This window comes from Panthera leo, chromosome A3 (genome assembly GCF_018350215.1).
Source record: "Panthera leo isolate Ple1 chromosome A3, P.leo_Ple1_pat1.1, whole genome shotgun sequence".
NCBI lineage: Eukaryota > Metazoa > Chordata > Mammalia > Carnivora > Felidae > Panthera > Panthera leo.
This window is the reverse complement of record NC_056681.1, coordinates 63,309,715-63,325,288: the sequence shown is the minus strand read 5'-3', so window position 1 is coordinate 63,325,288 and position 15,574 is coordinate 63,309,715. Positions and strand designations below refer to the sequence as shown.

Here is a 15,574-nt window from a genome sequence, read left to right as displayed (position 1 = left end):
AGAGTTGTACAATCACATTTTAAACCACTTAGTTGTTGAAATCACTTTTAATTTATTTTACTTTTTAATGCTTATTTTGAGAAAGAGAGGGTGTGTGCATGTGCAACAGTGGGGGAGGGGCAGAGAGAGAGGGAGACACAGAATTCCAAGCAGGCTCCATGCTGTCAGTGCTGAGCCTGACACAGGGCTCAAACCCACAAATTGTGAGACTATGACTTGAGCCGAGATCAAGAGTCGGACGCTTAACTGACTGAGCCACCCAGCAATCACTTCTAAAGTAATTCACATTAAAAAGAATTTCACAATTTCAGTAGTGTTTTTCATGAAAGTCCAATACTATTAGCTTATAAATTTTAAAAATCTTTTGTAAAAAAGAAGCAATAAGGCTTAACGATATAAACAGACTATTTCATTTGGCAGCAGCTACAAAGTAAAATTCAAGGGAACATTGTCACAATAATTCACTTGCCTTTTTCAGAAAATGACTAGCAAGTTGCAAGCCACATCTGGAGGGTCAATACAATTGGAAATTTTGAATATAATAAATAAAATCAAAGATTTGCATCATTATTCATTGCAATATCTAGCAATTTTTCAAAGTGTTTATTAACATTTAAGGGACTTGTTAGGACAATGTCACCATATCAATATTCTTGTCTATTTGACAAAGACAAGTAATAGTTGTTATAGTAGCAATACTTTTATATTTCATAGAATAACAGAAACTTAGACTTATAAGGGACCTCAGAGATCATCCTGATTGGTGCCCTCGTTCTCTAAGGAGACTAAGGTCCAGAGATTAAACTAAAACATTTATCCCAAGTCAAACAGCTGGGCAGGAGCAATGCTGGAGTGCTAATCTGGGGCGCCCGACCCCAGGGCCAGTGTGCTAGGCACTACCCCAGGTGTTAGGGAGAGAGCAGACAATAAAACAGAAAAATCTCTGCCCTCATGGAACATAGATTCTAGTTGGTAGAGACAGAAAAAAAACAGGCAGTAAGTGCTATGAAAAAATAAAACATAGAGCAGACTAGAGGGAATAGAAAGAGTTAGTAGATGGAGAAGAGCAAAGGACTGCAACTCGAATGCTGTGCTCAGGGTAGATCTCACTGAGAAGGCAGCGTTGGAGCAAAGCACCGTAGGATGCGCCCAAGTTGGCCCTATAGACATCTGGGGGGAAGAAAAGCAGGTAAAGGAAACAATCAGTGTGAAGGTCCTGAAATAAAATCATGCCTGGCCTGTTCTAGGAACGGCAAGAGGGTGTAAGGAAGGAGAAAGGAGATGAGATCAAAGGCACAAAAGAGTCAGGTAACACCTTATAACCATTATGGGTCTTTGCAGTGTTTTGAGCAAAAGTGTGATGTAACACAATACCAGCTGTTGGGAGCTAAGATAGGAGGAGTAAAGACACCAATGACAGCCCCGAAGCTTAATAAAACCTATGGAAGCTGAGCAGTTCCAGTTGAAGTTGAGGGGCTGGGGATTACCTAAGGGTTCTGTGGAACATAATCTGAAAACCAACAGAGCACGCTGCATTACTTTTGTAAAATTCAGGTGTCATTCAGTGTGATTATCTCTTTCTGTAACCTCTACCTATGCCAAAAGTTTCTTCAAAATCCACTAAAAATCATAGACATGCCCAAAGTAAAGTTTTTGTTGGTTTCCATCTTAATATCAGGTTAACCACCAAATTTTTAGGTGTATTTTCTCCCATTTAGCAGCATAACAAATTTAGCTGAAATAAGTCTATCCCATAAATTATGCAAAATGCCACACGGTAACTATAAAAGAGAAACCTCATTCTGGCCAATTATTTCACTCTATTCCCATAATAAAGTGATCTCTCTCTTACAGATAGGATAAGGTTAAAAAAAAAAGATCATGTGGCTTATATGGAATCACAAAAAAAAATTAAGAAGAGAACTAGGACAAGAATATAAGCATCTCAGTCTTGGCTAATTCTCTTTTCACTTTGGTTTCAAGCAAGTACTTTGGCTTTTTTAAAAAGTCCTATTAGGTGGGTGAAATTCCAGAATATCCTGAATTAAATACCCTGATTTATTTGGAGTTGTCTTGTGTGCCTGAGATTTTCCCTCACCTCGTTTCATTGCTCTGGGGCTGCCTGGCCCGCTTCGATTGCGCGTGTCTGACTCCGAAGTCCGGGAGCTGGATCTGGAACTATCTTCTTCCTCTGACCCAGAGGAGTCATCCAGGAACGGGCTGCTGCTTATTTGGGTTGCCTTCTAAAGAAAAGCACAGCGGCCTATCTGTGTCCCTCTCTTTTTAGATATAAAATGTTTAACCAGAAGTCACAAAATAAGATTTTTTAAGGGAATACAAGAATATCTTTTGGTATTATCAAAGTCATGTGGTTACATCCCAAATTCTAATTAGCAAGGCGTTCGTCAAATATAAAAGATTCCTGGAAGCATAGGCTGTTAATAGTTGAAAATACTTATTTTAATTAGGTACTTCAAGCAAGGAGGAGGGAACCCTGGCAGTGACAAAAAAATCTTGCCAAATTAGGAATTTTCCCTACATCATTAATAGTGGTATTTCCTTTAAACAATTAACCACCGTGGAGGAGGTGGAAAATCACACGGGGTGTAACAAAAATGAGCCCAGACCTCTAATACTCTGAGAAGCATAAATATCTCCTCCGGATCTTTCCATTTCTTCTCTTTTTATGACATATTAGAGTGAGTGTCTAAAACTCCCTATAAAGGGAGAGTCTGTGTAAAATGTCAAGAATGGAATCTGGAGCTTAAATAAACAGTTTTCTCGATCCACCATGAAGAGAACCACATGTTTAGCAGTAACAATAATGACTTACCCCCTTCAAAGTTGTGTACACTGGGGTTGTCATATTCTTGTATATCAGAGAGGTATAGAGTCCTGATGTGGTATAGGAGAGCAGAGGGGCAGAATCTGAAAGATAAGACAAAGTGATTTAAAAAACAAAAAACAAGAAACTTCTCTCTAGCACTTAGGTCTATTTCTTATGAATGTGAGCTAGCAAAAGTTCCAATTAAAGAGAAGCTGGATTAACACACATGACTGTTCTCATATAGTCTGCTGTAAGGATATACTCTCTTGCATGGTTCATTATTTCCTCATGTATGTTACTTCCCCAACTAGACTGCATACTCTTTGAGAGTAGGGATCATAGCTTTTATTTCTTCAGCAGGCATTTCTATGCAGGTCAGGCTGGGCAGAAATAGGACAAACATCTGCTGATTCAGTGAGCAGTACCCTATGAAGATATTCTCCAATTATTCATAGCCCTGTTACTGACATGGTGTTAAAACATCATCATGCTTAAGCTTTTATCAGGTGAACCTCATGTTGAAAGTTTAGGAATATAATTTCCTGAATGGTAAGAACAGAACATTGCTGAGAAGAAATAGAACATCAATGGTTGCCTCTAAGATATGGATCAGTAGTAGGAAAGGGAGGGAGCTAGTGGAAAGAACCACAGGAAAACTTCTTTTTTTATTCCATACAGTTTTCTGTTGTTCGGTTTTACTTTTCATACTGGGAATACATTGCTTCTTTAAAAATTTTTTGAAGAAAGGAAAGAAAGAAAAAGAAAGAAAGAAAGAAAGAAAGAAAGAAAGAAAGAAAGAAAGAAAAAGAAAGAAAGAAAAGGGGAAGGGATGGGAAGGGATGGGAAAGGAAAGGAAAGGAAAGGAAAGGAAAGGAAAGGAAAGGAAAGGAAAGGAAAGCAACGGGAGAGTGAGTTTTAAACTCTGGAAAAAAGGACATAGAGACTGATATTTTTATAATTTTAAACAGCTGAAACTCACAGTTTCTTTGCTTTACCCTCTTTTAAATAAAAAGCAAAAAGAGGTACTTTCTGCATCAGAATTGAACATATGTGTGCCCCTATATTGGGTAACAATAAATTGCAATTTAAAATGTAAATCAGCAACCTTAGAAATCATTTCCTGAAATACATAATTCTATCTGCTCCAATGGCTTCAAACATTTAGGCAATTCTTGGTTAGTGAAATGGCAATATAAAATCACTTATTTGTTTAAACATGTTTTATTCCAGTAAAAAACACAACATAAAATTGACCACTTTAACTGTTTTTAAGCGTATGGTTCGGTTAGTGTTAATTATAGTCACATTGTTATGAAGCAAGTCTCCAGAACTTTTGTATCTTGCAAATCTGAAAGTCTATGCCAATTAAGCAACTATTCCCCCCCCCCCCACCACCACCCAGCCTGGGGTCACCACCCCTCCACTTCCTGTTTCTATGAATTTGACCACTTCAGAGATCTCATAGAAGTGGAATCACACAGTATTTATCTTTTCATGACTCGCTTATTTCCTTTAGCATTATGTGCTCAAGGTTCATCCACATTGCAACATGCAAAATCACTTACTTTTATTAACATTCTCCATATTGAAGGCCTCAGACATTCGAATACCTGACTTGGCTACAGCATAAATTCTGCTCTCCTAATGTAAAAGAGAGATTTAAACTGGATATTTAAAGCAAAGAAATGATTACTTTCAATACACATGTTTTTCATTTGTTCTTCATTTAATATTCACCAGAGCAGAGCATTATTATAAAACTGTCATCGGTGCCAACACAAATATGCCACCGTGAACAGCACTGCAGACGTTTTCCATCCATTAGTCATTCCATTATTTATCTTTGTTCCCTAGTTTTTGCTTGGTATTTTGAATTCTTTTCAAGAGATAGGAAAAAAAGTAAGAGAAAACTTATTCATAGTCACTGGTTGCACATAAACACCACGTTTAGTATTCTACCATTCTAAACACGGTTAAAGAAAAAAACGCAGAAAACCTTGAACGGCTGCAACATGAGGTTAGAAAGCATTCATAATCATTGACTGTACATGAATATTACCTTTAATATTCTACTATTCTAGAGTATGCTGAAAGAAAAGACAAAAATTTTCAAGTCAGAAATCACAGAGTAGCTTTAAGTGTTTTCATCTTCTTATTTCAATGTCCGTTTCAATCAAGTACAAGAAATACGTGAGGCTCGGGGCGCCTGGGCGGCTCAGTCGGTCAGGCGTCCGACTTTGGCTGAGGTCATCACCTCACAGTTTGTGAGTTCGAGCCCCGCATCAGGCTCTGTGCTGACAGCTCAGGGCCTGGAGCCTGCTTCAGATTCCTTGTCTCCCTCCCCTCAGCTCCTCCCTTGCTCACACTCTGTCTCCCTCTCAAAATAAATAAAAATTAAAAAAATAAAATAAAAAAAAATACCTGAGGCCAAATAATAAATGAATTTGAGAATGGCAATGGAATTTATCATATTATCTTATTCCAAAAGCAGGTTATTATTTTGCTTTCTCTTCTTTGAGAGAAATCTCTGAAATGGGTACTGGAGAGGTTATTCACCCTGCACTCTGTGAGAAAAGGGATTCCAAGTTGTTCTTCATGAATAATCACCGTGTCCTGAATTGTGCACCACATCTAACCTGGACAGTTGCCTGAACCAAGGCAGGGCAGGTAGTAAGGCTGTGTTCTTTGGGACTGGACTGGCCAGCGGCCTGCTAGGTAACAGGCATGAGATCCCTAACTGTCTGAGACACTTTAGTTTGGAGAGTGGCTGAGTGAACGAAACAGATGTGGTTTCCTTGAGAATGAGATATACACACAGCGAAGAACAGCAGAGTTGGCGGAACAGAAAGATATGTAAACACAGGGCAATAAGCAGGAGACGAGATGCAGCTGGAAGCATGACAGTGTGGAGGAGAGGAGTTAGCAGTAGAGGACAAGGAGAGTCACGCAGATGGGACAGGACAAGCTGAGACACTGGACCAGGGGCAGTGGGTGTCTGTCACCTGTTTCTAAGGAGTTGGCTATTAGAGGTGCTGCCGACATCACATGTTTTCCCACTAGAGTGACTACTGTATTTTGAATGATATTCCAGTTTGGTAAGGATGGGCTATGCCTTCAAATAAACTCTTAAAAATCCTTAAAATACACTCTCATAAATTGAGGCAACTGGAATACATCTCTTTTCCTTGAAACCTGAAAATACCTAACAAACGCTGAAATAAAATCTCAAACTTGGCCAGCCTGCCAGAAGGCTTTTGAAAAGCAATACTACTTTTTCAGGATTGAACAAATTGAAGAGAGAAAGGCAAAAGAGTAGGAAAATGGTTTGCCAAAAAAAACGAACTTGAAAAGCCTAACCTAAATCTCCGAAAATCTCAACATAATAAAAGAAGCAAAAATTTCAAATCCTCACTGCCTGAAGGATAACATAATTGGAATTCCAGAGATTCACATGCCAATAACGTCCACTTTTTTGCGCTATCCAGAATTTAATAATGAACTGCAGACAGTTTCATGTGGACACCACAATGAAATGTTCTTTTGAAAGTAAAAGCAGATACATCTCAAGGTCTGGATTTATAGTAGGAAAACATGGCTGCCTTCATTTGCTTAAAATCACATGGATCTCTAAATAAAAAATAATATCACAGAAGATGACCCCCAAACCAAAAAAATCCTGCAGCCCAGACGCTTCTCTGGAGGCCAGACTATGGCAATATGTGAGGAAAATGTTAAATCCACAAAACAGATAATTTCAGTTTGTTTCAAATATAAGAGTATTTTTTTAATTGAGTGATGTGTAGATATTCCTATAAAGAATCATACAGTTGATGGGCTAACTATTGTATTAATGGTCAGTGTTTCAATGGAAGGAATTTCAATCTACTCCAGATACATAGGAAGATGCTTTTGATTAAAGCAACTGATTTATAAGCTCGTGAAGAGTAACATTAAATTTCTCTTAAAGCCAATCAAGTAAATGATTAAGCACAAAAACTGATGGCCAATAAGAGTCAGGTGTCCTGGTTGCGAATTTGTCCAAGGTATCACACGGGTAGGAGGAACACTTCTTCCCCACCCCTGATGTTTCCTTCCATGTGCAGGGAACTCTAGTAACTGAACACTCTGGGTCCCTCTCCAGCCATTCATTTCTTCTTCCCAAGGAGGAGGGATGGCTTAATGCGACTGGCAAGCTTAGAAGGAGAAACTGGACAGGCAGAGCCGAGCACCCTCCTTGCTCCTTTCTCTTGAGAAGTAAAGGCATGCAAGAAACACCGTTTGTTCTTTCTCTGGGCTTTAAGCTACCCAAGAGGAACAGACGTCTAGCGGTCTAGGGTTACCTGGGACTGGATGAATAAATCTAGCGAATTCTGAGTTCAGTATCGGAAAGCTCATTTGCCGACCAACTCTCTAAAATCAGTTTTATCAGTAAGAAAGGTAATGTTTTGATCTCCTGCCTGTCTTCACCTTCCCTTATTTCTCAATTGACTCAGAACTCAGTAGGGAAAGAGAAAGGGAAATGGTACTCTGAACACCGAGACTTTTCAGAACAATCTGGACCTGAAAAGAAATAGGAGAAGAAAGCAAAACGTAAATGCCGGTTTAGGAAAAAGCCAGCATGCATGCATTGCACACGGCAATGTCATTTACCCAAGAGGGAAACCGGTGCAGGGGCGGAGTTGGTGGTTTGCTGCAGGCCGGCTTCTTGGCTGAGTCACAGCTTTCCTGGTCGTCAGAGCAAGGGGACTCCAGGGAGTCATAGGAAAACAATCCATCATCACAACTAGTGTCCATATTCTCTAAAATTTCTGTACCGTCGTCATCAACTAGATCAAGATCTGTTTCCTGAGGTCTGAGCGGCCGGATCATGCTGATGGCATTTCTGTTTGTACCAAACATCCTATCAGAACTTAACTGTGGCTGGCTTAAGTGCCTTTTGGCTAGTGCCACACTTATACTGAAAACATTAGGAATCCTTAACTTCGGGGGTGGCAGGTTTGATGAAGGCACTAATTGTGTTCCTTTTCCAGAAAGTGAGTTAGGATGCTTTGGAGTCAAAGCCGGGGTCAAAATAGGGCTTGGTGTATTGGCCTCGCTGGACGAAGATGAATAATCCAGTCTCTGAGACTGAAATTTTTTATTCAGTTCATCCGATGAACTATCGTGCTCCTTTTTATCTGATTCAGAATTTCCCTTTCCAAGGGGACAATTCTGAGCTTTCCACTGTGCCTCCTGTTGCCAAGAATACAGCTTCTTATGCTCCAGTCTCTTTATGCCAAAAGTCTCTTCTTCAAATATGGAACTGCTGTCATCAGATGCTGTCAGATATGCCTCGCTGCCCATTCTGCTACCCTGGACGCCTTCCTCTGACGTGTGACTGGAAAGGGTGGACGTGTACCTGCTCTTGGATCTTCCTTTGCTCCCACCTTCCTCGTCCGAACTCCAGTCACTCCCTGGAGCCCCAGAATTCTGGGACGTGCCACCATCTGTTGCAAAGCTTGTTCTTGTTTTCCGATTCTGTTCTGAGACACAAGTGGTTTGATGCAATGTTCTCGGACCCCGGTTGTTTTCCTGGATTTGGTTCTCGCCTGACTTTTCTGGAATTTCCATTTCTAGAAAAGCATACATCATATTGGCATGTTGCCTTTAATAATGTCAACTCTCTGTACCTACACTATAAAAAGTGGAATTTTCATATGAATAAGGTTAATTTACATTATCCTTTAGTTGTATGTCTTGTTGAAGCCCAACTTTGAAAACTGTAAGCTCTATATAGAATACGAGTCTTAACACTTCAATAGAATAGTATGAAAATTAAACCCCTTTTTACAAAGAAACACGTTGGGTAAAAGGAAACCGACAATGGTTTAAAATGAAAGAAGCAAAATGTGAAACAGGGCAACTCTGACTATCAAAAAAAAGCAGCCACCAAAGAATACCACTGATTCTGTTTTAAAGCAAATGACAGCCTTCTTTCAACTAAATTTTCAAAATCATAAGTAAATTTAAACATAATAAATACAAAGCTATAGTTTAAAAAACAAACAAACTTTGTTCCCAGGCTTCCATACATGAAATATGCAAAGCCATGAAGAAAAAACACAGAAAAGCCCTCCTCACTCTACTTTTGGTTTATTCATATATACAAATGTGTTTTTACAACAAAAATGATGTTTTTTAACAATGTCTTTCCACACGGCTTATTTTTGTTTATCATATAATTAATGAAATGAACCAGGGGCTTCATAAACAGCGAGCTAAAAATTTAGGTTCAAGAGTGTAAGAGGAGGTGCCTCAGCGGCTCAGTGGGTTAAGCGACTGACTTTGGCACATGTCATGATCTTGCAGTTCGTGAGTTGGAGCCCCACATCGGGCTGTCTGCTGTCAGCACAGAGCCCGATTCGGATCCTGTCTCTCTCGCTTTTTGCCCTTCCCCTGCTTGTGCGTGCGCGTCCTCTCTCGCGCTCTCTCAAAAATAAATAAACATTAAAAAAAAGAGTATAAGAGAAACTTTTAAACGTAGATATGACCTTAATAACAAGGAAATAGAGGCTGAACAAATAAACTCTGTGATTTGGCATCAGGCAATTTGTTAAATTTGCATGTGAACAAGAGCTTCAGGACAGGCGACCCCCACTGCTCTGAGCTATGCTTAACTGACCATTAGAAAGTAGAAGGGAAATTAAAATGACTTCTCAAAAAAGAGAAGAAAATTGCAACTAACATCAGAAAAGCAAGTAGCAAAGGAGAACTCCGACTGGAAAAACATTATGTAGTTTTCAGGATTTTAAAACCAAGCACAGAGACATCTTTTGGGGCTGTAGTTTTTCTCCTTTGGAGGAAGGAAGCAGGAACTGAAAAGTGAGCAGATGCAAATTCAAGCCTTTAAAATATTTGGGCAAAGTCACACTACAGGTGGCAAAGCCAGCAGCTGACAACAGAGCAAAATTTAAAGGGGCTTTACAAACAAAAGAAGGGTAGAAATCTGCACACAGGTCCAGGACTTAAAACATCTATGCAAATATTTTCCTCTTTGAAGCAAAACGGAAAAGGGAAAATCAAAGCAAGTATTCTCCTCTTTGAAGCAAAACGGGAAAGGGAAAATCAAAGCACTCACTGAATTGTCCCCTGGTGTTCTTTTTCTTTATAAGTTTACTATGCCATATTTGGCTTTATATTTAACATCAAGTAATTTTAAAATGTTTTAAGTAAATAATAGTAAGTTCATTGTTCTAATGTGAAACTCAGCGAAAACAAGTACCTTATAGGTGTGAAGGTGAACTTTTTAATTTTAAATATCACTGCTACTGGGGCACCTGGGTGGCTCAGTAGGTTAAGCGTCCGACTCTTGGTTTCGGCTCAGGTCATGATCTCATGGTTTTGTGGGTTCAAGGTCCGCATCAGGCTCTGTGCTGGCAGTGGGGAGCATACTTGGGATTCCTTCTCTCTCTCTCTCTCTCTCTTCCCCTCCCCTGCTCACATTGTCTCTGTCTCTCAAAAATAAATAAATAAAACCTTAAAAAAAATTAAATATCACTGCTACCTACTTCAGGAAAATGTACCAAGAGAGGAAAATCAGTCTCTCCTATGCATTCTTGGCAAAAACTTTCAAAACAACACACAAGATAACTAGCTATACAGATTAAAGGCTGGACTGCTCTTTAAAAACATTTTCATAAAACATCAACTTGTCAAGAAAAAAAAAAAACAAGGAAAATCAATCTATATTTGGATGAATCTTAACAAACTATTTTTTCTTTTTAAAAAATGTCAAAGTAGGGGCACTTGGGTGGCTCAGTTTGTTGAGCGTCCAACTTCGGCTCAGGTCATGATCTCACGGTTCGTGAGTTCGGGCCCCGCGTCGGGCTCTGTGCTGACAGCTCAGAGCCTGGAGCCTGCTTTGGATTCTGTGTCTCCCTCTCTTTGCCCCTTTCCCACTCACACTCTGTCTCTCTCTCAAAAATAAATAAACATTAAAACAAATTTTAAAAAATGTCAAAGTAGATTCTTCTAATCCATAAATACCTTCTATGTCTTTTCCCTCAGTGAAGTCAGGTTCTTTAGATGATATCTTGCTCATTTCCACAGATTTTACTACTTGAGGAGGACTCCTTGCTCGGGATAAAAAGCACCCAAAGGTCAAACTGCTTAGGCGCTGGCCTTCCGAGAGCTTTGGTGTAGAGACAATGGATGACTTCTTCCCCTGAACTTCTGCAAGATCATTAATCAAAATCAAGATTGGAATTTTTTTACAATAGTTTATTAAACACAGAACCAAAGCATATAAGATCTGGACAACTTACTCTTTATACCAGAAAAAAGCCTGCAGTTCATCTTAATTTATGTACAGTAACATGGAAACGTCAATGTCTGGCATCACATGCTAATGTTTAAATCTGTTTATATACTTTGAATGTTCTAAATATTTTTTAACTGCAAAGAGAAAAATATTGAATCCCTTTAAAAGTAGTTCTCAGATAGGGGCGCCTGGGTGGCTCAGTCGGTTGAGCAGCCGACTTCGGCTCGGGTCATGAACTCACAGTTTGTGCGTTCGAGCTCCGCACTGGGCTCTGTGCTGACAGCTCGGAGCCGGGAGCCTGCTTCAGATTCTGTGTCTCCCTCTCTCTGCCCCTTCCCAGCTCATGCTCTGTCTCTCTCTCTCTCTCTCTCAAAAATAAACATAAGAAAACTTCAAAAAAAAAAAGTTCTCAAACAAAAACACAAATAAAAAACAGATTGTAAACAAGTAGAGGTTGTTGCTTCTTGCAAAGTCACGTACTGGTAAATAGCAGTCAAGAACTGGTAAAATTTGATTAGGTAGTAATGCTACTAATGGTGAGGAAAAAAGGAATGTGATCCGGTTGCCAAGACAACTAAAGGAAATTCAGATCATCACTGGGGCAAATATCACATGATCACTGTAATAACTTTTGCTATCTTAGTTTTCGGTTTGCTTCTTCCAAGAGAGCAGAAAGAGGGGCTTGATGTAACATGACCACAATATGGCGAGCCTTCATTGCTGCGTTAGAGGAAAAAAAAGGAGAAGGGGCAGTTTCTAGACACAGAATTTAGATAGCTCATGCAGTGATTAATTACAGATTTAATCCATCTTCTAACACCCCTGTTTACAAGATTAAAAGCACGGAGATCCCAGTGATAGTAAGAAAAGTTTCCAAAAAAATTAAATTCTTACCTCTGGGAGAGCACCAAAGGGTTAAATTAAATAGCAGCTGATAACTGAGTGGAGCATAAGAAAAATATCTTATCTATAGTATTCTTTTGGGTGTACTTTTATTATTCTCATGTTGATTATCTCTCACAGAACTAATCCACAGTATTTTAATAATCATATATTTGCATATACATTTTTAAAGTACTATACTATATCTACATGATTGTATCTACTCTTCTCCAGTCCAAGCCTAGGCCCCAAGGATTAATACCCTTTAGTCTACAAGACTGAAGAGACTGCCACAGAAGACTAGAATTACAAGCTAAGAATATCGGGTAAAATATCAGCCTTTTCAGAGTAGGCTTATTATATTCAATCTGTGTCAATGATTCCATATGTAAATATGGAATTCCAAATCAACTATGTGGACACTGACTTCTCATCATACAGGTGGAGAAATTGTGATAGAAGAAATACATATCTTGGTCTACATCCATGGTTCCCGGCATTCAGCTCCTAAAACCCTTGGGATTTTCTAAGTGGTAAGAGCAATAAAAGTGTCTTGTTTTCAGAACAAGCTCTTTCAATGACATCAGAGTTTGTGTTGATGAGGTGATTTTTGGAAAGCCCCTAAATAGCCTCAGGATGGGGGCTGGTTGCCTGGGGAACCAACCACGGGATTAGAAGGTTAGAACATTGAGCCTCATCCTCCACCCACTCTACCTCTGACCTCAGGGGAGCGGAGGATTGAAAATTGACTTAATCACCAATGGCCAATGATTCAGTCAGTCAAGCTGACATAATGAAGCTGCCATAAAAACCCAAAAGGATGGGCTTCTAGGATGATGAACAAGTGAAGGTGCTGGGAGGGTGGTGTGCACAGAGAGAGCATGGAAGCTCTATGCCCCTTCTCCAAGCCTCGCCCTCTACATCTCTTCCATCTGGCGGTTCCTAAGTTATATCTTTTGTAATAAACCAGTAATCTGGTGAGTAAAGTGTTTGTTTGAGTTCTGTGAGCTGCTCTAGAAAATTATCAAACCTGAGGAGGGTCGTGGGAACCTTTGATTTAGACCCAGTTTGGCAGAAGTGGGGCTGAAAACTGATACTTACAACTGTGTTTGAAGTGGTATCTGATGTGGTGGGGGGTAGTTTTGTGGGAACAAGCTTTTAAGCTGTAAGATCTGATGCTAATTTTAAGTAGATAATATCAGAATTGAGTTAAATTTGTAGGACACCCAGTTTGTGTCTTCTGGGAACCGGAGAATTGCTTTGTGTGGGAAAAACTTGCACACATCTGGTGTCAGATGCATTGAGGGAAAAGGAAAACAGGAGCTTTTTCCCTTACAAAATGAGAGCCATAAGTATTAACATGCATTAGACAAAACAATTTCATAGGTCTTAAAATCAACAACCTCTCGTGGAACCAGGAAGGCACTATTACCATTACCATTTTACTGATGTAAAAAAAAAAAAAAATGCAGAAATGTAACACAGTTATGAAATTGTAGGGCATTAAAGCTGACTTCAAAGCCCATGCACCTCTACAATGCCAGTATTTTTCCAATGAATTCTGTGAAACCCCAGGGCTTTGAGGAAATGTCATAGTGGGTGAAAGAAGAGGCATGAGTACGGACTTCAAGCTGTATTAGAAAGCTGTAATCATCAAGACAGTATGGTACTGGCACAAAAACAGAAACTCAAATCAATGGAACAGAGTAGAGAACCCAGAAATGGATCCACAAACGTATGGCCAACTAATCTTTGACAAAGCAGGAAAGAGTATCCAATGGAAAAAAGACAGTCTCCTCAGCAAGTGCTGCTGGGAAAACTGGACAGCAACATGCAGAAAAATGAACCTAGACTACTTTCTTAAACCATACACAAAAATAAACTCAAAATGGATGAAAGACCTAAATGTAAGACAAGAAGCCATCAAAATCCTCGAGGAGAAAGCAGGCAAAAACCTCTTTGATCTTGGCCTCAGAAACTTCTTACTCTACACGTCTCCATCTCCAGAGGTAAGGGGAACAAAAGCAAAAATAAACTACTGAGACTTCATCAAAATAAAAGCTTCTGCACAGTGAAGGAAACAATCAGCAGAACTAAAAGGCAACCGACAGAATGGAAGAAGATATTTGCAAATGACATATCAGATAAAGGGTTAGTATCCCAAATCTATAAAGAACTTCTCAAACTCCACACCCAAAAAACAAATAAGAAATGGGCAAAAGACATGAATAGACACTTCTCCAAAGATGACATCCAGATGGCCAATCAACACATGATAAAATGCTCAACATCACTCATCATCAGGGAAATACAGATGAAAACCACAATGAGATGCCACCTCACACCTGTCAGAATGGCTAACATTAACAACTCAGACAACAACAGATGTTGGCGAGGATGCGGAGAAAGAGGATCCCTTTTGCACTGCTGGTGGGAATACAAACTGGTGCAGCCACTCTGGAAAACAGGATGGAGCTTCCTCAAAAAATTAAAAATAGAACTACCGTATGACCCAGCAATTGCACTACTAGGTATTTATCCAAGGGATACAGGTGTGCTGTTTCGAAGGGGCACATGCACCCCAATGTTTATAGCAGCACTGTCAACAATAGCCAAAGTATGGAAAGAGCCCAAATGTCCATCGATGGATGAATGGATAAAGAAGATGTGGTATAGATACACAATGGAGCATTACTCAGCAATCAAAAAGATTGAAATCTTGCCATTTGCAACTACGTGCTGGAACTAGAAGGTGTTATGCTAAGCGAAATTAGTCAGAGAAAGACAAATATTATATGACTTCACTCATATGAGGACTTTAGGATACAAAACAGATGAACATAAGGGAAGGGAAGCAAAAATAATATAAAAACAAGCATGGGGACAAATATATAAGAGAGTCTTAAATATGGAGAACAAACAGAGGGTTACTGGAGGGGTTGTGGGAGGGGGAAGGGCTAAATGGGTAAGGGGCATTAAAGAATCTACTCCTGAAATCATTATTGCACTATATGCTAACTAACTTGAATGTAAATTAAAAAAATAAATTAAACAAAAATTAAAAAAAAAAAAAAAGGTGAGGCATGAGTAAAGCGAGTCTGCAAATGGACCCATCACCTAACACTGCTTTCACTGTTTTATATCTTGATAAAAAAAATACTGTTTTGAAAAGGGTTCTGTTACTAAATAAGTTTGAAAACCACTAGACTAGCCCAGGGTCTAATAACCCTGTGGATTCATCTTGTCTTCAGCTCAATGTGCACTTGAGTGGTGATCACCAAAATAGCATATTAAATAAATCTCTATCTGTAACTCTACCACCCATCTTTAGGCTTTTGAGTCGAAAAGGAAGAAAGTAACCCAAAGCATTAAAAAATGCAAAGAGTTTATTATTCTTATTATAAAATGTTGCTCAAAATATTCAGGCTATAAGAATTTCAATCACTATTGAATATCACTGCAATGCAAGTGAAAACAGAAAATAAAATACCTGATGTTTTTTAAGCAAACACACCTGAAATTAAACATTCAAATTAATATTATCCTTGTTGGGTTATCTCCAATTG

General features: G+C 39.2%; 1 protein-coding gene across 1 annotated transcript in view; it reads right to left on the bottom strand.

Annotated features, from left to right (window-relative positions):
- The window catches only part of PLEKHH2 (pleckstrin homology, MyTH4 and FERM domain containing H2), a 106,749-nt gene that overhangs the window by 56,309 nt on the left and 34,866 nt on the right, over positions 1 to 15,574 (bottom strand). Inside the window, exons 6-10 of the mRNA XM_042932132.1 lie at positions 10,853 to 11,038; positions 7,478 to 8,439; positions 4,393 to 4,468; positions 2,834 to 2,928; positions 2,099 to 2,243 (exon numbers count right to left, since the gene is read on the bottom strand). Of these exons, the coding sequence (XP_042788066.1) occupies positions 2,099 to 2,243; positions 2,834 to 2,928; positions 4,393 to 4,468; positions 7,478 to 8,439; positions 10,853 to 11,038 (1,464 nt within the window). The remainder of the gene's footprint in view (positions 1 to 2,098; positions 2,244 to 2,833; positions 2,929 to 4,392; positions 4,469 to 7,477; positions 8,440 to 10,852; positions 11,039 to 15,574) is intronic.